This window comes from Alosa sapidissima, chromosome 19 (assembly GCF_018492685.1).
Source record: "Alosa sapidissima isolate fAloSap1 chromosome 19, fAloSap1.pri, whole genome shotgun sequence".
Taxonomy (NCBI): Eukaryota; Metazoa; Chordata; class Actinopteri; order Clupeiformes; family Clupeidae; genus Alosa; species Alosa sapidissima.
The window spans coordinates 21,040,050-21,062,596 of NC_055975.1; the positions used below are offsets into that span (position 1 = coordinate 21,040,050).

At 42.7% G+C, this 22,547-nt stretch overlaps 2 protein-coding genes across 8 annotated transcripts in view; one reads left to right on the forward strand and one right to left on the reverse strand.

The window, feature by feature from the left end:
* Window positions 1–13,541, forward strand: part of evla (Enah/Vasp-like a) — a 43,872-nt gene extending 30,331 nt beyond the window's left edge. For 5 of the 7 annotated variants that reach the window (XM_042071272.1, XM_042071271.1, XM_042071268.1 and 2 more), the window contains 11 exons: window positions 3,004–3,064; window positions 4,424–4,491; window positions 6,039–7,097; window positions 8,210–8,472; window positions 9,278–9,393; window positions 9,670–9,709; window positions 9,799–9,859; window positions 10,393–10,453; window positions 11,014–11,074; window positions 11,265–11,322; window positions 12,614–13,541. In XM_042071272.1, coding sequence (XP_041927206.1) covers window positions 3,004–3,064; window positions 4,424–4,491; window positions 6,039–7,097; window positions 8,210–8,472; window positions 9,278–9,393; window positions 9,670–9,709; window positions 9,799–9,859; window positions 10,393–10,453; window positions 11,014–11,074; window positions 11,265–11,322; window positions 12,614–12,651 — 1,886 coding nt within the window. In that variant the 3' untranslated portion in view covers window positions 12,652–13,541. The remainder of the gene's footprint in view (window positions 1–3,003; window positions 3,065–4,423; window positions 4,492–6,038; window positions 7,098–8,209; window positions 8,473–9,277; window positions 9,394–9,669; window positions 9,710–9,798; window positions 9,860–10,392; window positions 10,454–11,013; window positions 11,075–11,264; window positions 11,323–12,613) is intronic. The other 2 variants (XM_042071269.1, XM_042071274.1) reach the window with 2 other exon arrangements.
* A 2,798-nt stretch (window positions 13,542–16,339) lies between these two features.
* On the reverse strand, window positions 16,340–21,914 carry degs2 (delta(4)-desaturase, sphingolipid 2). The gene is made up of 3 exons (XM_042071460.1): window positions 21,798–21,914; window positions 18,122–18,864; window positions 16,340–17,030 (listed from the first exon to the last, which is right to left on the reverse strand). Exons 1-3 carry the CDS (start codon window positions 21,877–21,879, stop codon window positions 16,887–16,889), a joined length of 969 nt encoding a protein of 322 aa, XP_041927394.1. The 5' UTR covers window positions 21,880–21,914; the 3' UTR covers window positions 16,340–16,886.
* Between the last annotated feature and the right edge of the window lie 633 nt (window positions 21,915–22,547).

Below are 22,547 nucleotides of genomic sequence, written 5' to 3' on the forward strand. Positions count from 1 at the left end.
TCAGAATGAACCAGGAAGATCTTATATCCATCCATTTCTCACATGAGGCGATGATGATGATGATGATGATGGAGGTGCCCCTGGCAGGAAAACAATCTCACACTACCAACTTCTCACTGTCCCTTTGACGCAACTGTGCAATTCTGCATGGATGCACTCCACATCTCACATGTTATTTGAGGAAGCATTCTGAGGCAACGCACCGTGGTTAGCGTGGTGGTGGAGGAGACCTGCAGGGGTCACATGAGACAAGGAAAGTTGTGTCTTTTGAATCAGATGATCAGAAGTCTTTGTTATGATGACCAAAGTAATGAAGTGCCAATGGATACACACCCCGTAAACAAATCTATGGGCCTTCATGCATCTTTCTCCTTTACTGGGATGAGGCAGATAATAGTGGGAGTTTGGTGCTCCATGCAGCCCTACTTATTTGCAGTCGGGGCAATTGCGTAACATCGCCCCGAGTTGGTAATTGCTGTGCAGTTATTTCTATTCCTGACCAAATCAAAGGCATCCAGTGAACAGAGGAGGCTGTTTTGTGTTCATCTCCTCCCTGTTGGTGTGTGTGTGTGTGTGCGTGTGTGTGTGTGTGTGTGTGTGTGACTAGTATCATTGGGCCGCTGGCTTTTTTCTGGGTTTGGCTGGGAGGAGTCAGGAGGGCTGTGCGGTGTGTTTATTCTGGTCCTTGGCGGCTGAATGTCGTGTTTCTCTGAGGTTTCCTGTCAAGATGCCTGTGGCTTTAATCACCAAGCTTTCATTAAAGAGAAAGTGTGGTACGACTCTGCATGTATGTGTGTGCTTGTATACATTGTGTGTGTGTGTGTGTGTGTGTGTGTGTGTGTGTGAGAGATTGAGGAGAGAAAGAGAGCATGTTTGTGTTATGCATGTGTGTGTGAGTAAGTGGTGCCTGTTTGTTTGTGAGTGTGTGAGAGCTCGAGGAGAGAAAGAGAGTGTGTTTGTGTTTGTGTGTGTGTGTGTGAAAGGGAAAGAAAGCAAGAGAAAAGAAGAAAAGGCAGAAAGGAAAGAAAAACAGAAGCGCTTGGGCCTGACGTACACCTCTCTTTATTTGATTCTGTTCTTGTCAGTTCTCTCTGCAGTGCCTCTTGCGTGCAGTATAAGCTCCCCTGGCTCCGGACGGCTAAGCTCTGCATGCAGAATTAATTCATTTCAAGGAATATTCCCTGACACTAAGCCAGACTTCTCTATTTAAGGCAATAGAGAACAACTCTGAAAAGGCAGGCTTTTGTGCTCGCCTCTCTCATGACACTCTGCAGTAGACACTTACTTACTGATATCTCTGAGACAATGAAGAAGTCTCAGCGTTGATGATGAGTGCACACTGTATTTCTGATTTAGGTGTGTGCATTAGACAAAAAGATTAAGATGGGCATGGAAGATGACTTTGGCATGACACATAGTGGGATGAGATGAGATGAGGTGAGGTGAGATGAGATGTTCGTGAGACGAGGTAATGAGACCTCCAGAACTGTCAGCCCACACTGATAAACGAGTCTGGTATGGAAAGGTCTGTCTTAGAGACATGGAGAGAGAGAGAGAGACAAAAAAAGAGAGAGACCCATGTCTGTAACCTGAGAAATGTATTTACAATTAACAGTGTCTGTCTCTGGCCCCAGCCGTGGCGCAACTGGCTGGGGCACCTGCACCGTATGCCGGCGACCCGGGTTTGATTCCCGCCCCGTGGTCCTTTCCGGATCCCACCCCGACTCTCTCTCCCACTCACTTCCTGTCACTCTCCACTATCCTGTCGCATTAAAGGCATAAAAAAGCTCAAAAAAATATACAAAAAAAACCTAAAAATATACAAAAAAAAAACTAAAAATATACAACAAAAAAAAACAGTGTCTGCATCTGTTGTAATAGCACTGCAGTGACACTGAGATTGTTTATGCATGATTACATGGGTGAAGCTGGAGCAGGCTCACTGAGATTGTTTATGCATGATTACATGGGTGAAGCTGGAGCAGGCTCACTGAGATTGTTTATGCATGATTACATGGGTGAAGCTGGAGCAGGCTCACTGAGATTGTTTATGCATGATTACATGGGTGAAGCTGGAGCAGGCTCACTGAGATTGTTTATGCATGATTACATGGGTGAAGCTGGAGCAGGCTCACTGAGATTTTTTATGCATGATTGCATGGGTGAAGCTGGATGAGGCTCACTGAGATTGTTTATGCATGATTACATGGGTGAAGCTGGATGAGGCTTGCTGTGTGAGATTGTTTATGCATGATTACATGGGTGAAGCTGGAGGAGGCTCACTGAGATCGTTTATGCATGATTACATGGGTGAAGCTGGAGGAGGCTCCCTGAGATTGTTTATGCATGATTACATGGGTGAAACTGGAGCAGGCTCACTGAGATTGTTTATGCATGATTACATGGGTGAAGCTGGAGGAGGCTCACTGAGATTGTTTATGCATGATTACATGGGTGAAGCTGGAGCAGGCTCACTGAGATTTTGTATGCATGATTGCATGGGTGAAGCTGGAGGAGGCTCACTGAGATTGTTTATGCATGATTACATGGGTGAAGCTGGAGCAGGCTCACTGAGATTGTTTATGCATGATTACATGGGTGAAGCTGGAGGAGGCTTGCTGTGTGAGATTGTTTATGCATGATTACATGGGTGAAGCTGGAGGAGGCTCACTGAGATTGTTTATGCATGATTACATGGGTGAAGCTGGAGGAGGCTCACTGAGATTGTTTATGCATGATTACATGGGTGAAGCTGGAGGAGGCTTGCTGTGTTAGATGGGCTTCGTCCTGAGCTGACATACAGTATATGACGAGGATATGACCAGGTCCAGGCGATCTGGTGTGCAGAGGGGGTCACTCACTCACTCACTCACTCACTCACAGGGACATTAAAGAGTGACTCCTGGTCGCAAATCCTTTGAGTACATGCCAGGACTACATGTGGTGGGATTAAGCAAATTGAAATGTAAAATAATGTATGCTTCTCTACTCTCTTGTCTCCAGGTCCACCAGCTGTACATCGGCAGAACGGACCTGTCACGGATGACTCCGACGCTCAACGAAGGTAAAGACCCTCTCAATGTTGTGAACAGGACTCTTTGTGTCTGTGTGTGTGTTTGTTTGTTTGTTTGTTTGTGTGCATGTGTGAGAGAGAGTGAATAAATAAATATGAATTAATAATTAAGGCATCCGAGGAGTGGGGACTTTGTAAACTTGCTGCCTGCCTCCCTAACACAGCTGTCCCTGTAGTGGCCGAAAGCTGCACACAGGGCATCATGTTGCTCAGTGAAAAACAGGAAATGTGACCATTTACTCTGCAGATTTTTTTTTTTTGTAACAGCACCACCACAGCTGTTATAAAACTAAAAAATAAAGCTCAGCTCAAAAATCACATATACATGGGAAAACAACAGACCCCACCCATGCTTCTATTAATACAAAACAGCCCAAAACACAGATTAGCAGTAATTATCTCTATGGCTTATTAGGGAGGCCTAAAAGATTAACATCTCGTTCTGTTACACCAATTTAAGTGGATTTGAGGAGTGACATTTGCTCCTGTACAAGGCTGTCAGTCTTGGTTGACAGAAAGGTGTAGCACAGGCTTTTTCTAAAGATTACATTTGGAGTGTGACACTGCGCCATAACCCATTCAGCTGTGTCAGAACATTCTCATTCTCTTTGTTTATATATAAACGTTTGGTATACACAAACCCTTGTTTCTGCCTACAGCACTTTTTTTTTTTTAAACATCACTCGCCCTCTAGTGGCACAGAGTTGTAAAAGCAGTTGCCAAAAACTGTTCATCCATGAGATCATTGGCCTTGTCCTGAGTGTTCACATTTCACTGAGCACTGACCATTGGAACAGACACACATACAAAAGCACACTCACATGTAACCACACAGAGACACACACAAACACGCATACCCTCTCACATGCAAACACACACAGACACACAAACATGCTGAATCACAACGCAAACACACTCACACAGTCACACATAAACATAGTCCCACACACACACACAAACATACACACACACACACACACACACACACACACACCCACACACCCACACACTTGTGCATCTGCGTCTGCTGCATCTGGCTCAGGAACATGTCCTGAGAGCATAAGAGATTGCTAAGCAGTGAGCTTGAGTGGACTCTCTCTCCATTTCTTTCTCTCCCTCTCTCTCTCCTTCTTTTCTTTCTTTACTTCCTTTCATCTTTTCACTCCAGCTCATTCAATTAATGTACACATCTGCGCTGTGTAAGGGTGTATGTGTGTGTTTGTGTGTGCATCCATGCATGTGAGTGTGTGTATGTATGTGTGTTTGTGTTTGCATTTGCATACATTTGCATTTTCCCTTGCTCATGATTTTGTGTGTGTGTGTGTGTGTGTGTGTGTGCGCCTCCTTCAGGCAGATGATGGAGCAGCATCAGATGCAGGCACAAATGGAGAGGGAGCGACGAGCTGTGGGATCTGCAGGTAGGAGCGCTCGAGTGCTAATGCACAAACATCCACCGAGTCTCCCAACAAGATGGCGTCCATTCATAGTCATCAGCACACACCGAAACTATGCCCATTAAAATGACATACAGTACTAGCAAATACATTTTAATCCTTCCATTATACTTACAAATACTTACAACACGCATACTGGAGCGCAATACCATCCAGATGTGCACATCTGTGTGGCATGCATGTGCGTTTGCAGCCGCCACTTGCAGATCTGCCATTTGGTTTCACTTAGTATCGTAAATAATCTATTGGATGAAACCACCATAGATTGTGGGGAAATGTGTTGAAAGCATACTTTTAATGCTGGATAAAATGCTGCCTGTTAGCAAGCATCAAGACAGAACTCTTAGGACGCGTACAGACGTGTGCGCATCATGCACATCCTGAGGGACAAGCAGAGGAGTGGGCTAGTGGCAAAGGTAATACTGGAACACGCTGTGTAATGCTGCCGAGGTGTTTCGTGGAGTTTATTAGTCATTAGAAGATGCTTAGTGTCGAGATAAGCATCAGAACAGTAGCCAATAAAGCACCAATAAAAAAACTCACAGGAGAGGACGGAGTATGTGCATCAGAGTACGTGCATCAGAGTAAGCTGTGCGCATCGCTCTGTGGTTTAGCACAGAGACACAGGTTACATAAAGCAGAGAGAGAGAGCGAGAAGGGGAGAGAGAGAGCGAGAAGGGGAGAGAGAGAGAAAAACGCAGCCTCTGTCGAATCTTATGCTTTCAAACCTCATTTTGATTTCATTCTCCTTTCTACTTCAGTTCTGATTTCACTTCTCATGCTTGTTCATGTATGTAGCCCACCCCACTATGTCCAGCTGGCTAACACAGACACGCTCCTCACCCCAGAGCCCCGAGCTCTCAGTGGGGATATGTGTGGTGTGGTGGGATAGGATACATGCTTTAAAGCTACAGCTCCAAGCTGCTATTTTATGCCATGTTGTATTTCATTGCTATTTTATGCCATATTGTTGTTTAAGTTTGGTTGAGGTTTGGGTCAGCTCCGTTTAAGTTTGGTCAGTGAGGGACTGCACTGATTTTTCACTGTGTCGTCCTGAACTAACTGATAAAAAAAGAGAGCTGACCCCAACCCTCTGAGTTCTATTATGTCATTTCTTCTTTCGCTATGCACTTGATTTCATCATTTCTCACTCTTTCTCTTTCTTTGTGTTTTATTTTTGTCTACCATTTTCACCTCTCTCCTTGCTCCTCCTTTCACTCTGCCTCTCTTTTTCGCTCTGCCTCTCTCTCTCTCTGCCTCTCTCTGCCCCCCTCTCTCTGTCTCTGTTCTCTCTCTCTCTCTCTCTCTCTCTCTCTCTCTCTCTCTCTCTTTGCCCCTCTCTGTCTCTCTTCCTCTCTCTGTTCCTCTCTCTCTCTCTCTCTCTCTCTCTCTCTCTCTCTCTCTCTCTCTCTCTCTCTCTCTCTCTCTCTCTGCCCCTCTCTGTCTCTCTTCCTCTCTCTGTTCCTCTCTCTGCCCCCTCTCTCTCTCTCTCTCTCTCTCACTGTGTTTAGTATCCACCCTTCAGTTCAAAGTGTCTGGCGCTGCTGCCGCTTCCTCTCCCTCCCAGTCCGAGTCTGTCGATTACCGGCAGTACCGGGCCAACACCCTCCCCCCGGCCTACATCAGGGCGGCCGCCTCCTCCCCCTCCCCACCTTCCCCCTGCTCCTCCTCGGGCTCCTCTCAGGAGCGGGACGGCAGCGGCGGAGCTGGAGGTGGGGGGAGCGCCTGTCACGCATGCGACTCGCCCCAGCGGAAGGCCCAGCAGCAGCTCTCGCAGCTCTCCACCTCGCTGGCCTCGGCCTTCATGCCCGTGCAGCCGGCGGTCAACACCCAGGGCCGCAAGGTGCGCCAGATCCCCCTCTCCCCGCCAGCCGTGCGCCACATGCCCCCCCAGATGCAGGCCGAGTCCATCCCCCACCCCCACCCGCTGCCCCCCAAGCACGGCACCTGGTCGGCGTCGTCGGCCGCCATGCACATGTTCGCCCCGCTGCCCCCCGCCGCCGCCTCCTCCTCCTCCTCCCCGCCCGTGAGCGCCAAGCAGGTGTGCCCGCAGCCCGTGCTCCCCGTGGCACTGCCCCTGCCGCCCCTCAACAACAGCGGCAGCAACGGCCGTGGCGGCAAGGGTGCCCCCTCGCCCCACGACGCCCACCAGCACCTCAACGGGGCACCCGAGGAGTACTACCACACCCAGCACCACCCACACCCACACCCACACCACCACCAAACACCTCCACCACCCCTGCAACCACCGGTCCCCATGCCCCCTCAGCTCTCTTACGCCCCCTGCTGCGAGCCTGTCCCCCTGCCCCCCGTGAGCGCTCAGCTGCCCCCTCAGGTCTCAGCCCACCTGTCCCAGTTCCCCTCTCCCTCTGCATTCCTCCAGCAACAACAACAACAACAACAACAACAACAACAACAACACCAGCAGCAGCAACAGCAGCAGCAGCAGCACATGTATCCGGGGTTGCCCCCCTACAACACCACCTCTCCCCCCTCTTACACCCTCCTCGAGGGGGCCTCTCCCAAGACGACACCCTCTCCTGTCTTTCAGGCTCCCCCACCTCTTATGAGTAAGTACCAGAGGAGCTGAAGAGGGGAAGAGGGAAAGAGGGCTGTTGGATGACGACTCTCAACTTTGTACACAGTAAACACGTGTGTGTGTGTGTGTGTGTGTGTGTGTGTGTGTGTGTGTGTGTGTGTGTGTGTGTGTGTGCTTGGGGTTTGTGTTGGGGGTGGCTTGGGATGTGTTTGTTTGGCAACAGTCCCCCCCTAACGACACCTCCAACACAAAGCAAGTCTCTGTCCGTCCAGTGTAACAGGCCCAGTGACATGCTACACATACATACAGGCTCCAGCTCGCTTTCTGCCTAAACCAAAGGAACTCGTTTGACTAACATTGCAGCCCTTATATGTGCCAAGTTCACACTCACACTCACACTTGCCGTCACTCAAACACACCTGCCCCCTTGTGCGTGTCACACCTGTGACTGGTTAACTGAGGCCTGCGGGTTGTGACTGTGCGTCTCGTAACTACGATGGGAAACCAGCCCTGAAATTGCTGACAGTCTGTGTTGCTTTGCACTATAAAGGGAACGGGGGAATCAATAGGGCTCAGTGGGCTAAGGTTGCTTTTGCCTGCAGATTTTAGCTTCCCAGATCAGGTTTCCAGTCGATGCAACACTCCTGAGGCGCTAACCTGGCATCTCAGCACAGCCTATTGCGGCAGAGCAGCAAGAGACCTAAAATTTAGAGCAGCAAGACACCTAAAATGTCCAAATTTAGAGCAGCAAGACACTGTCCACATTTGTGGACACAGCAGATGTATACCTTTCAGAATGCTGTGGATTTATGTGTTACTTTGAATAACACAGAGACACACATATAGCCAGACTACCTAGACATGTATGGCTGACCCAGTCAGTATCTAAGTCAGTAACGTTATATAAATCCAGTGCAGGCTGTAACACTAACCTGTCATCTTAGCTCTGGCATCTATAGAACTTTTGAATGTCTCTCTCTCTCTCTCTCTCTCCCCTCTCTCTCCTCTCTCTATCTCTCTCTCTCTCTTTCTCCTCTCTCTCTCTCCTCTCTCTCTCTTTCTCTCTTTCCTCCCTCTCTCTCTCTCTCTCTCTCTATCTCTCTCTCTCTTTCTCTCTTTCCTCCCTCTCTCTCTCTGCTGCAGGTCCTCCACTCCCCCCTGGGCACCCTGCCATGCAGCACCAGTCTTCGATGGCTGCGCCTGTCTTGCCCCCTCCAGCCCCAGCCCCAGCCCCAGCCCCCACGGCACCCCCACCACCACCGGGGCCCCCACCGCCAAGTGTGGGCGCGCCTCCCACCCCCCCTCCACTGCCGGCTAGTGGAGGTCCGGGGGGGCAAAGCAAGGAGGCCCCCCCAGCTGGGCTGGCGGCAGCCTTAGCAGGAGCGAAGCTGCGCAAAGTGCAGAGGGTCGGTCATGCCATGTCACACACACACACACACACACACACACACACACACACACACACACCTTAAAACACTTCATAACACAGTTCACAATTCATAATAAACACAGGGCCTTAATTTTAATGCCAGGCAAAGTGCAACGTCAGTCTATGAGTAAAGTTCTTGTGCATGAACTAAAGCCATGAAGTGGCATGTTATCCACCATTGTCTGTTCTTAGCTAATATATTTTGTGTCGTTATTAAGCAAGCTTTAGTTAGACTTTTCACCAGATAAAGTGCTTAAGTCTGCTGAAGCTCAGTAAGGCATGTTGCATGTTGAGTAACTTGCAGACAGCACTAATGCAGGCCACACAGGTGTAGAATAGTCCTGTAGCTTAGAGATTTGTTTTGTTGTGAAACAGAATTTGGCAGCATATCGAAATATGACAATAGTCTACGCACAATGAATCTCTTAGGACACTTCACGTTGTCATGTTCAGTTGTGAAGGTATTATTACCCAAAGGTTTGAATGCATGTTGTACAGCTTCAGGTTGCATCTTCAGAGCCCATACATTTGACTGTAACTTAATTCACATTATTGGCTGGAAATAATGTGAATTTGCCTCTCTATACTAATACTGACAGTCATGCTTTTCTCGTAAAAATTAAGCAGCGATGTCTTGAATCCAATAGTATTTGAGTATTTTTCACTCATTTTGTTTCTGATAATTGCTGTGAATAAATGAGTCGGTCTTCATTTCATGTCATCATACTGACTGTGTGTTTACCTGATGGTGTACTAATTCCCTGCACTGTCCGCATGTGCAGTCGGAGGAGGCGTCAGGGCCCGCGGGGGTCAAGAACGATGGTAACCGGTCAAGTGGCAGCAGTGGAGGCAGTGGAGAGGGACTCATGCAGGAGATGAATGCCATATTGGCACGAAGGTGCGTTATTCCGATCCATTATTTATCACTCATTGTAACGTAGTCATCTCTATATAGTCTGTTAAATGCTTTACATATAAAGCTGTTGTACAAGAATGCAAAGAGTATATTTCGATTTTAGATAATGATTTCAGTCATCATGATGAACATAGTGAAAGAATTAAAAAATAATATGAAAAATTAAATATTGAGTTCTTTGCACATCTACTCAGGATGCATGTATCGTAATATATTCTGAAAAATGAGTAGTGAGTGATTTAATTTCTTTTTTTACAGGAGGAAAGCTTCAGAGAAACCTGATGAGGATAACCAGAAGGTGTGTTTCCCTCTGTTGTTTGATGTTAATGTACTGCAATTAACATTTGTTTGTTGGTGTTATATTCATGTTCTTATCTTGCTTTCCAGGAAGAGACGAATGGCTCCCCCTCACCCATCACACGAGGTTCTTCTCTACAAAACTCAACAGGTTGCTGGGCAGATTCAATGAGGAGATAAATCGTAATGGACATTATAGTATCAGCGATATCATAATTAAAACAGTAGTCATTGAGTAATTAGTTCAGTCATTTAAACATTTAGTTCAAATTATTTTAATTGATATGGAAAATGTGACTCTTATGAATGATGCACTCGAAACGAATGTGTTGGTAACAACACAAACTGTGTTGCCCTATCTGGAGATAGACATCTGTAAAAAAAAAAAAAAAAACTCAAGTTGTGGTGTTTTCAACACATACTGTGTACACTTGAAACTAATAACAAAAGCAATATGTTGGAAACAACACAAATTGTGTTGTTCCTATCTGGACATAGAGATGTGTTAAAAAAAATACATTTGTTTAAGAGTGTGGATTCCTTCATAATAATAAGATTAGTGTAGATGGATTAGGTAGGAGCTGTATTGATGGGTGGCTCTCCCTGAATCCACTTTGTCACTGGAGTGCATTAAACTCCACTTGAATTAATCCATCCACTAACAATGATCCGTCTGTCTTTCAGACCTCGTTAAAAAGCCATGGGATCGAGCCAACTCAACAGACAAATCTTCAGCTGTATCAAGGTAGGAGACTCACAGTCTTGTATCTCCCAGACCTCTGCATACAGTACATCTCTCATACAGACATATACAGGTGCTCACAGACAGACACAATAAAATTGGGTTTCATAGCAACTAAGGTAAGGTGAGCTGATATGACACCCAAACATCCAATATTGATTCAGTGCTGGTGAACCAATTGCTTGGAACCAGTTGCTATGGCTAAATGAATAGCTTGCTGCTTTGAGCATTCAACAAAGGCCTATCATCACAGAAACGCAGGTATGCAAAAGGTATGCCAGGAAAACAGGGCTCTTCTTTTCATACACCCATGTGGACATTGGTAAATGATTAATGATTCAAATGGTTTGATTCATATCTAGAGTAGGATTCAAATGATGAACAAGACAAAGTTGCTCTCATATTGTCCCAGGTAGCCCACATGTGAAGAAAGTATACTTCCTTGACCTATTTTTTGCTTACTACCTTTGTTTCACACTTGGCTGTATTTGGTATTCTAAGGCAGTCTAACCTCCTCCAGAGTCCCTTTGTTATCTTGATGAACCTTTTCTTTACCTGTACAGGGTGAAACCTGTTGGTACCAGCAGCGATGGAGACACAACAGAATATGACAGAATGAAACAGGTATTGCTCTTACAGTGTGTGTGTGTGTACACTTATTTAAATGATTCCTTTGCTGGATACTCATAATTATGGATAGTTAAGTATAAGTGACATTCAAATAATGTATTGTTTTCCAATGAGTCTTCTGTAAGTAATACGTGACACTCCAATAATTTATTGTATCCCAATGAGTCTTCCTGTCTCTCAACAGGAGATTTTGGAGGAAGTGGTTCGTGAATTGCATAAGGTGAAAGATGAGATTATTGATGGTAAGTTTGCTGAGTCATTGATACTGAGTCATGGTTAACAGGCAAAAAATAATTGTGTAACAATCTATAAATAAACAATGCAAGAGTATGTACGGATACATAAGGATAAGACGGACAAGACTCTCTCTCCTTCAATAACTAGTATAATTGTTTTTATGCTGATATATTTGACAAGTTTTAGAATAGAAAAAGCTCTTTTGCATTCACCATGTGTTTTACTTCTAAATATTAAATATTCATAGCATCAATAGCTGGCTTGCCATCTATATATAGTTGTGCTTAGGGCTTCCTTATTGTTTAGTGGCCTTCAGTGTAGGGTTGACAGAAGTTTATTATATCAACATTGCATGATTATCTTTAGGCCTATCAATATGACTGATTTCAGCAGTTCTTTATCGGAGTTATCTGGCTGACATCAGTGTGACATCAATCTATCGGTATTTTATCATAGAGAGGGCCTTGGCAAATGTATTTTAGAGCTTTTTACGTTTAATGCTGTAGTACACAAGATGCTATTGAAGCTGCAATAAACATTTCTTAAAGGAGAATTCCGGTGTGATATTGACCTAAAGTGTGTTGAAACATGATACCAAGTGTGAACGTATGTCTCATAGCTCATCTTGGCTTGTCCCCTGCACTCAGAAATCTGGCGAAATCTTCCAGTAGCAGCAACTGGAATCCATGAATTTCCACAGAATTATTTTTGGAATCTGATCCCTTAACATACCTGTTCATTCGTACTCGTCGCTCGACTTATCATGACTAAATTCAACATGGCGGCGAACGGTAAACTTCCTGAAGGTACTGTCTGTATAAATCGTCTTGTTCTCAATGTCTCGTTTTAAATGTCAGGGACCTCGGAAGTCTACGAATAAAGTGTGGAGCTACTTTGAGCCTCGTAAATGGTGTAAAACAGTGATTTATTTGCATGGCTAGGCCGATGCCCGAGGCACCCCCTTTGAAAAGCTGTTGGTAGCATCGGCTAACTAGCGCCAGATTTCGGAGTGCAGGGGACAAGCCGAGATGAGCTATGAGACATATGTTCACACTCGGTATCATGTTTCAACACACTTCAGGTCAATATCACACCGGAATTCTCCTTTAATTCTTTTTTAAACTGTATGGAACATCACTAAAAAGTATTATATTAATTGAATATACTTTATTGATCCATATTTTTTTGTCATGAGTTCCCTAGTAATCTGAATAGTATTTCTTTAACCAATGGTTTTGTTATTATTGTGTGTATTATAGCACTTTGTACATATTTTTCATATGGTCTGTCTTGCAGCCATAAGAAGAGAAGTGACCAGGCTGAGCTTGACATAATCCTCCCGGGATGTGACCACAGCGGACAGAGAGAGGGGGGGGGGGGGAGATGTAGAGAGAGGTGCTGAGTTTGCAGGGAATGTTTCTACATTTCTATAATGTCATGGGGAAGGTTGCCACGAAATTGTTGTGCCCAACAGTAGCATCTGCTAAGCAAAAAAGCTGGAGAAAGTGAAAAATAAGGCATAAAAAGAGAACGAAGAACAGGAAGACAAAAAAGTGAAGAGAGTTCAGCGAATGCATGAATGAATGAATGAATGAATGATTTGGTGTAAAGAAAGGGATGAGAGGATGTTGGACACTCACACTGTATTTTCTATTTTCCTGTATTCAAAGATTCAGCCCAATGTGTGGCCTGCTGCCCATAGTCTGTCAAGTCTTACAGAAAAAAAACATATATGTATTAAATCTGGCAAAGCTTTTTGTTTTCTAAGTTTTTATTGTTTCATTGTTTTATTTGACATAAATAAATATTACTGTTATAATAATTTTATTACAATTATAGATATAGAGAAAGTTGCACACCATCTATGTCAGCCTTTTATATTTTATATTAGGTTCTTTATTCTTTGGTTTTTGATAAGCACATGTAGGCCTCTGTCCTCAGCAGGGTTTTCTAAAGAGATTTTATTTTTCTTTGCCAACAGATGTATAAGATCACTGGAGATGTTTGATTTTTTTAAGTTTGAACTTGAATTGGTTGTGTGGACTGAACTGGTTACTTTTTTGGGACACTATGACCTTATGATGCATCAGTATGACCTTTTGATTTATATTATCTTTTTCAGTAAAGTTTGGCTGGAAAGATATGGTGAACGATCAGGCCTTTCAGTATATACTTTGAGTAGATTATTCCTTGTTTTAAATGTTGATAAATGGGTTTAAACATATCCGTTGGACTCTTCTGTTTTGTTGTGCATTTCTGAAATATGCTGAGCATGTTCTTTGGAAAACAACTTCCCCCCAAATATAATCAGTGATAATAGAAGTTGACGTTTCAGTGTTTGCATTACATACATTACATTACATGTATCCATTTAGCCGACGTTTCAGTGTTCAACTTGGATATTTGTGTTATTATTGTGTCAGTGGTTGCTGGTCATGTGCCCAAAATGGGAAGGGCTATAAATTGATAGTTATGTATGTAAATGCAGTTCTATGAGTTTCGGATGACCGCCATAGCACCGCCTCTGTAGTCATGAACTAGAACCATCCCTGAATCAAACATGACTTATTTACAGTCTGCTATCATCACAGCTCAATTAACAAAAGCACCATATTTCAGATAAGACAAAACCAACAAACCAACCAACAACGCAACAAATTTCATGCATTAATATCAATGACCATGGCATGAGAGCCCAAGGGAAGTGTTATGAAAAGGCCTTGAGTTAGATACATTAAGCTGTAACTGCCATCTTTGGAAGCCTCTGGAACTTGAGGCACATGCACTGTGTCAATTAGAATAGACAAGACAGGGCCACAAGAGGAAAACCAAGAGCTTAATTTGCAGCACAAGCAGAGCTAAGGAACTGAGACACTGAGGAACTGTTCCTTCAGCTTTGGCTTAATGAGTGGGACATTCCCAAAGACCAGTTTATGAACACAATGGACCCTCCATCATTAGATGCAGCACAAACCATTTTGTAATAAGAAAAAGGACCTCATTAGAAAGACATGATTTCTGGTTTTAATCGATTTTATAAACTTTATTTATCTTTATGTAAAAATCCTATTAAACAAACATGACATTTAAAATAGGTGCAAATAACTCTGTCAATATAAAGTATATGGAGAAAAACGTGTTTGCGGAGCATTATAAATATGTATTCTTGTCAAACATTATGTAAAGAAATATTCAAAAGTGTGTGACTGGAGTTTTTTTCTTTTTCTTTTTTGTAATGCTCAGTCAGTCTTCATAAGCAAAAGTTAGCAGCACATAGTAAACAGCTTCAATTCCAAATGGCATCTATAACTATGGAATGTTTTTTGTGACAAAATTAATATGAAATCAATACATGAAATATGAAATAAATAATTAAAAAGTTGAAATAAATAAATAAAAGATTAAGTAAATAAATAAAAAGTTAAATAAATAAATAAAATGTGAAATAAATAAATAAAAGATTAAATGTAAAAACCATATATACATTGACATTTACATTTACATTCCATATGCACGGTCAGTACGGAGCCCAGGAGGTGTCATTGCAAGATATTTTTTGGTATATATCCAGAAAACGTGCACTCATTTTACTAAATTGTGTGCACATTGTGCTCTCAATTTAGTATATCGTGCTCACAATTTAGTAAAACGTGCGCACAATTTACTAAATCGTGCGCACGATTTACTAAATTGAGAGCACAATTTAGTAAAATGAGTGCACAATTTAGTCAAACATGTGCACGATTTAGTAAAATGAGCGCACATTCTCTCGATACACAAAAATATCCTGCAATGACACCTCCTGGGCTCTGTAGTCATGCAATGTGCCATGAAATAAATAAATAGTCAGTCACCCATCAAGGCGGGACCTAACCACTGATTGCTGCCTGAAATAACACGAAGTGATTCAGCTTTGAGTCAGACTGTACTGGCTTGCTACCTGTGAACCACACTGGACTAAGGACATAGCTCAGACTCATATCATAACTCATAAAACATACAACAACAAGGATTTCATTCTAAATTAATACTTTTTGGAAGATATCAGGTGTGAAAGCGTTCTGTCATTTGATGGGTCTGTTTGCTGTGTCTGAGGGTTGATAAGACATGCTATGTGCACATCTAGAGCTAGCGCTAACAGTTAGCACAAGCGTTAGCTAGTTATCGACATCCACAGAAAGCGAACTTCTATCTATGGCAAACGACTTTGCTATTGCTTCTATTTATAGTAGGGTGCCCAGACGTCCCAGTTAACTTCACTTGAGCTGAATTCACCTCATTTGTTATATGATGCATAAACAATAAAGCTTGAGATGCCCATGCCGTGAACTCTTATTATGTGAGTGTCAGTGCCAGCTTGCTACATTGCCCAAGCAGTGTCCACAACTTTCCAGAGACTTTTTAGTTCTCAATATGAGGATATAACTCAGCAGCTGATAAGGATTTTTGACAGCACTAGATGCTATGCTTTTACGTCCTGATAACTCACAGCCAAGAGTTAGCAACATAGAACACATAATCTTTCTGAATGAAAATGCCTAGGTTATGGCTGTTAGCAGTAGCACTAGCTTTTAGCTTCTATCAATTACTTTATTCTGATCAGCCAGTCATGCTCACAAAGTTTGATTTTTTTTTTTCAGGCAGCAACCAATCAGCGGCTAGGTCCCGCCTTGATGGGTGACTGACGTAGAACTATTTATTTATTTCATGGCACATTGCAAGACCGTGCATATGGAATGTAAATGTCAATGTATGGTTTTTACATTTAATCTTTTATTTATTTAACTATTTATTTAATCTTTTATTTATTTATTTCATATTTCATTTATTTATTTCAACTTTTAATTATTTATTTTATATTTCATTTATTGATTTCATATTTCATTTATTTATTTAATTTTGGCACAAAAAACATTCCATATATAACAACTCGATACATTACAATGCCAATTGTATCTCCACACAGTATCTGAAAGTTCTGTCAAAATCAACCATTCCAAATTAAATGGATAAATAATTCAATATAGCAAAATGTTATTTACTTACTTTTTTTCTTAGACATTGACATGGATTAAGACCAGGCTTAATGCGTGTATGGGAAACCAGCCTAATGAATGAAGACATGGCTGGGCTTTAATGAATGAGAAAGTAATGTGTGAACCTCAAACTGAGATCAGATATTCAGGATAGGGACTCATTTCTCAAATGAATGGTTTTTCACTTATGGAATAAAAGTCACATTACTCATATCCTAACCAGTGATAACACATGGACAAAATGATACAGTGGTCCAGAATGGTTTGCACTGTGGGATGGGACTTCAGTGGCTGGAGCTATATGTACAGCTGTGCACTAGACTATCAAGCTGTAGAATCCTGTAGGATTTTCCTGAGAAACAAGACAAACAGGTTTGGGAAGGCCAAAATAAAAATCAAGTGTAATTTTCCTCATGGTTGTAAGGCGTGAGAAAGGGAGCGCTAGAGGGAGGGAGCTCTATCGTGTGTGGGCAGGTGACACAAAGAAATACAAACAGCTCTCACTATGTGGTGCACGTCACTTGACTGTGCCTTCATTCCTGTTTAACAAGCTTGTATTGACGCTTAATTCTGGCGTAGGGGCCGATGCTGTCGTCGAACACAAAGTCCCACAGAACGCGCACCCACGACGTGTGCTGGGGGAGACCATCATAGTACTCCGCTGCAATCTTCTTTACCTGAACAGAAACGTCTGGTTAAACTCAACTCTAGGTCTAAGGTAGAGAGACATTGCATCAAGACTCCTATCAGTGATTTTGGTCATAGCAGTGTTGTGTGTGATATTTAGTACATCTGAAGTGCTTTGAGCCTGTCAGTAAGAAATTGTGAAAGGGGAATAGTGTAGTCCTGTGGAATGGGGAGCAATCCTTGTAAGTGTGAGAAACCACGAATAAATTTCAATATGACATTTCTACAGAACAAGTATGACAGATGAATGTTCAGGTGAAGCATGGATGACTTCCCTCAGGCATGTGTAGAGGGAGAGGCTGTGTGTTCTGCTTATGGTTAATGTGTTACTCAGACTGCGCTTTCTATCAATATTTGTGGTTAAAACTCAATCACAAAGCACCCAGCATCACATATCACCAAAGGTTTCACTGCAAAAAAGGGAAGCATTCCAGCAGGTTTTGAAATATGATTAGCCGTCACGGGCTAAAGTCAGCCATAAAACAAAAAGCTAAAATGGGTCAATGAGTCCTCCACCCTGTTCAGCAGAAGGTGTATTGCTACAGCTATCTTTTGTGAAGGCGTAACTGTTTACATTGACTTGGAAGATTTTGTAGTTAACGCTACAAAGATCTGTATCTCTGATGGCAGATTAGGTGATCACACAAAATACTGTATTCATCTTAAATCTTTTCTTGAGCATGCCATCATACAGTACTTGTAGTTGTATCCATTGTAAAAAACAACAACTCAGTATACACCTATTAAGTGACTGCAATGACAAGTATTAGTTAAGCCAGAGATGGGGATTCTTATCCACACCCATCCATCAATGTCTGAAGCAAGCCAGCCTTCTTATGAAACATCATGAGATGGCAGGCTCATAATTCACCTACTCTGGAGTCATATCTCACTATGCAAGACATATTTATGTCACAAAGTTAAACAGAGAATGTAAAGGGGGGTACACAGATCCTTCAGACTATTTAGTCTTTAGTGTACAATATTTCTCAAGAAGCACATGGTCTTCTTTCAGATCTGAGGAGCTAAGAGGCTGGCCAAAAGAAATATGCCCGTCATCTTAGGGGAAGAGGCTACTCACCAGCGGAAGTTTACTGCCAGGAATGCTGGGGAAGTCGTGATGCTCCATATGGTAGCCAACGTTGAAGGTGATATAGTTGAGGGGGCCGTAGTAGGAGTACGTCTCATGGCCCTTCAGGAACATGTAGTGCTCAGCGATGAAGTGTCCAGAGATGGGGTGCAGACCCATGCACAGGATAGAGCCTGCGATCAGGTAAATAATGGGCTTCAGTCCCCACAGGTAGTAGATTATGAAGTCCACCACAAACTGAACGACTGCGTTCAGCATCTCCAGTTTGGTGACTGGCTTAGGGTTCACCACCAGTGGACGCAGTGCATAAAATAAAGGCTGTAAGAAGAGCCAGAGGACTTTTCGCGCCGGAGTGCAGAAGAACCAGCCCTCCATCTCCGTGGGGATGTCCACGTCCAGACCGTCCCCGCCCAGGTAGCGGTGGTGGTCGATGTGGTACTTCTTAAAGGAGGCGGAGTAGGGCAGGCCGATGGGGAGGTTGGCGAACATGGCGAACCAGCGGTTCAGGCGCGCCTTGCTGTTACCGAAGGCCACGTTGTGGGAGATGTCATGGATGGCCAGTGTGAGCGAGTGGTTGATGCAGCCACCGAAGGCGTATGCCCAGAAAAACACCCATTTCCAGGGGAGGTCATGCACCAGATAACAGGCCAGAAGCTGTGTGAGGACCATCCCCGATACCACCCATTTCAGCTGTGGATCATGACCCATCAGAGACTTAATCTCTGGATATTTAGCTGTCAATCAAACAGAAAAGGAAACACAATGAGATTCACATTATACAAGTGTAATCACGTTCAAATATCAAGAAAAATGCGTGCAGGTTCATCACATCACTTGTCACAAATCATGTACAAGTAACAAGATAATGTAATTGTAATCACTGTGATTGTCAACAATCAGCAACATGCTCTTTTACCCATCATGATCAACTGGTGAGTTATTTGACTTCTGTCACACAATGATGAGCAAACCTGATCCTATCTCACTATGCAAATATATTTTTTGGTCTGCCTGAATTCTAGTTAATCAGACATTTTGATCTTGCTCAGTTTAGGGTATAAGACAAGCTTTGTATGTAATAGTCCTTTAATTGTCTTTTTGACAGCTTCAACTACTCAGCATATAAAGTGGTACTACAACATAATATACAGTAATTGAATCACCCACTAATGCTTCAGCCCTTGGGAAAACAATATTCCTGGCAACAGCCCAGTGCAATTAGGAGGGTGTTGTTTTGCACCTTGCTATTTGTTTTTAACCATATTTGCCAGGGTTAAAAAGTGGTGCTCAAGAGTATCGTTAATATTCACAAAAAGTGACATCAATTGAAGTGATTGTTCACAATGGATTTAGAGGCAAACTCTTGCCATTTCATTTGGGCTCTTGTCTATTTGCATGGCACTAAGATGCAAATGTTGCTCATTCCATGGGGGTGGCTCTATGGTCATGCAGTTTGTGCATTTGTCAACACGTTTGTAAACAAAACAAAATGTTCCGTCAGTGAGTGCTTCACAGGTTTTACGGAGCTCTCAATGTCGGTTTCAATCTTCCACTAAACCTGCCCCAGTGGTCTGAAGCCATTGTTTTTCTTCTGCTGGCTTGCCTGATCATTTGGTTTTCCCTCCCACTTTTTTCATTAATTATTCAGAAGTGGCAATGCCTGATCTTTTCCCTGATAATACAGGTCACCTTGGGGAGCATTAAGAGAGGTTTAAATTCAAGCACAGGCCATTTATAGCCGAGTGATTTGAGAGACTAGTCAGTTTTTCCCCTTATTGCCTTTTGGTGTGACTTCACTTTCCAGAAAATAAGACACACCATAACACGTCCCTGTGGAATGACTCCATGGCAACGTTGACACCTTGCAGTTGGATTCCCTGTTCAGCAAATAGGCAGCAAGCTGATTCAAACATTTTGAGTTTCGTAACCGTCTCTAGCCAAGAAAGGATTTTCCATAGATTTACAGCCTAAATATTTTAAAATGTTTCCATCCATGTCTGGTTAAGTAGGCTATAAGTGCTCACATGATCACTTGTGAAGATTTAATGAATAACCATGTGTCATAAACAAGGGAAAATAACTGATCCTTTATGACTCACCTTTTGCATATCAACATGGGTGGCAACAATTCTATCTAATCAATGAGGAGATATTTTCTCACAGACATCTCTTCCGTTGCATTATGGAAATTTACCCACATTTTCTATGACATCTTACAAGTGTAATCTACAAATGTAACCATCCCCTGTGACTAAGGGGTCAAAGAGAGAGAGCAAGCCTAGTGGACAGGGTGTAAAGTTAAAAAAAAAACAACATCAAGACGTAATTTTATTGTTGTTTTATCTCCTAAAGTTTGAGTAAATTGGTTACTGACCTCCCCCTTGAGCAGAATTTAAATGCCAGGAAGCAATTGCTTCTCTTGGTTGTGTAGCATAAAAATATTACAACACACTGTGGAGACGGAAAAAAGTCTACACCCTGTCACACCCTGTGTTCTACCAAGGATATCTAGCCCACCTGAGCTATTTGGCTTGTTGATAATAACAACAAAAGCTATTCATATTTAAGGAGCAACACAACTCTCTGTGGTCTGCAATTCACAGAAGAATACTACGAAATGCTTTTGATCTTAGACTGGTACTTGAAAAAGGTAGAGCTCTCACTGTAAGTAGGCAATTACCTACATTTCCAACCCTCTATGTTTTACAATTAAACTGAAGATTTTTTAAAGAAAAAAAAAAACCCTAGGCTTACTTGTAAGATTACTTCAAAATACTTTAGAAAGAAAGCCCACACCAATTAAATGTTAGGTATTTTAAGGCAATAAAGGCTACTTTGAAAACAGTGGCCATATGTCAGACTATGTCAGACAGAAATCTGGTATACTGTCATGACCCTCTTCCATGGTCAGTGTGGTGTGACTCCCATGCTTACTGTCTGTGTGCCATTACTAACACCTTGTGTCCTGTTGCCATGAAGGCTTTGTCAACTCCACCTGCTGGGACATTTTGTCATTGTTCTCCCAACAAGGCAGTCTTTTGCATGTGATCATCTTACATATTGCAGGATATTCCCTAGCTGTTGACTGTTTGACATTTTGACAGTGGGCCCTATGTCACCTTTTCTTGAAGTTATAGGCTAGCCTCCCAAATTGTGTAGCCTAATTAAATACAATGCAACTATGGAAACCAATAACAGGTTGGTCCATATGAGTCCAGTTTAACCATCTTAAAGAACGGCCAGTTAATATTTCAATGTTTGTCATGTCGTTAATAACATATTTAAAATGTATCTGGTAGCCTGTCAGACAGGTCTTAAAAAGTCTAACGCAGGCTACTACACCTGAGCCCCTAACACCTGCGTTTGTTATAACTTGTCTTCCCTGTTCAAAGTTGCATAGACTTATGGGCTACATGGAAACAGGTGCATTAGCCAAAGTTATATCTAGGCCTAAAATTAATAACTATCATTCGAACGCGCGACGTGTCTTCGCTAGACAAAACTGAGAGGATATAGGCTACACTGAAAGCGTGCAGTCTGTAACATTTTTTCTAATTTTGACAAGATCACAATCCTTGAACAATGCCACATTTTAAAAGACAAATCGACTATAATGTATAGCCAACAATCATTTTCATTTGCGAGGCTATAGGCCTATGTTTCTTACCTAGAATTTCTTTTCTTCGCGAAGTATGCGGCTGTTCATTATAAACCCATTCAAAGTCCCAGCGCCCACTTGCTTTCCCCATTTCGGCACTGTGTCGGCTGCGGTGTGTGTGAGTAGCTTACCTTACGAAAGTAGTCCTCTTCAGGATGACACACCCTCGGGTAGGCAGGTGACGGAGCCACTCCCAGAGTTAGATGGCGAGGTCCGGTCAAACAACTATGAAGGCTAAACTGTAGCCTTTGACATAGCTGCATATGGTGTCAGACTATGTAGGCCTAAGCCTAAAACAATATGACGTAAATATTACTACACTAAAATATATTAATTGTATCAGTAGTGTGCCTATATTGCCTATTAAGGAGCGCTTATTCATTACAATCAGTGTGTTGTCCAAAGTCAATTCTAGATTGTAGCCTCTATGGCATCTGGCATATTTTGTCTAAATGAAACCTTTAATAAAATATCCTAATCAGTTTATCATCTTTTGTCTAAGCTATATTGAGTTAGGCTATGTACTTGATCTTAGCCCCTTTTAAATAAACGGCATCATAGGGCTACAAGACCCCGTAAAGTAGTATGTCTCATTTTCTGTTGCGATTTGCTGCTCTAAAATGAGAGATATTCTCACATGGAGTTTGAGTTGAACTCAACATGAAAGGAACCAGACATCCCACGGTACAAAAAAAAAAAAAAAAACAGTACAAATGTCTATAATAAACCAAACATCACCTAGCCTATATATTTCAATAT

Bases quoted from the DNA above. Each gene is read 5' to 3' on its own strand.
- degs2 (XM_042071460.1), bottom strand. From the start codon at position 21,879: ATGGGGAAAGCAAGTGGGCGCTGGGACTTTGAATGGGTTTATAATGAA. The intron at 18,865-21,797 runs GTAAGAAACATA...TTTGATTGACAG, and splicing joins GCGAAGAAAAGAAATTCTAG to CTAAATATCCAGAGATTAAG. The intron at 17,031-18,121 runs GTGAGTAGCCTC...GTTTCTGTTCAG, and splicing joins CTGGCAGTAAACTTCCGCTG to GTAAAGAAGATTGCAGCGGA.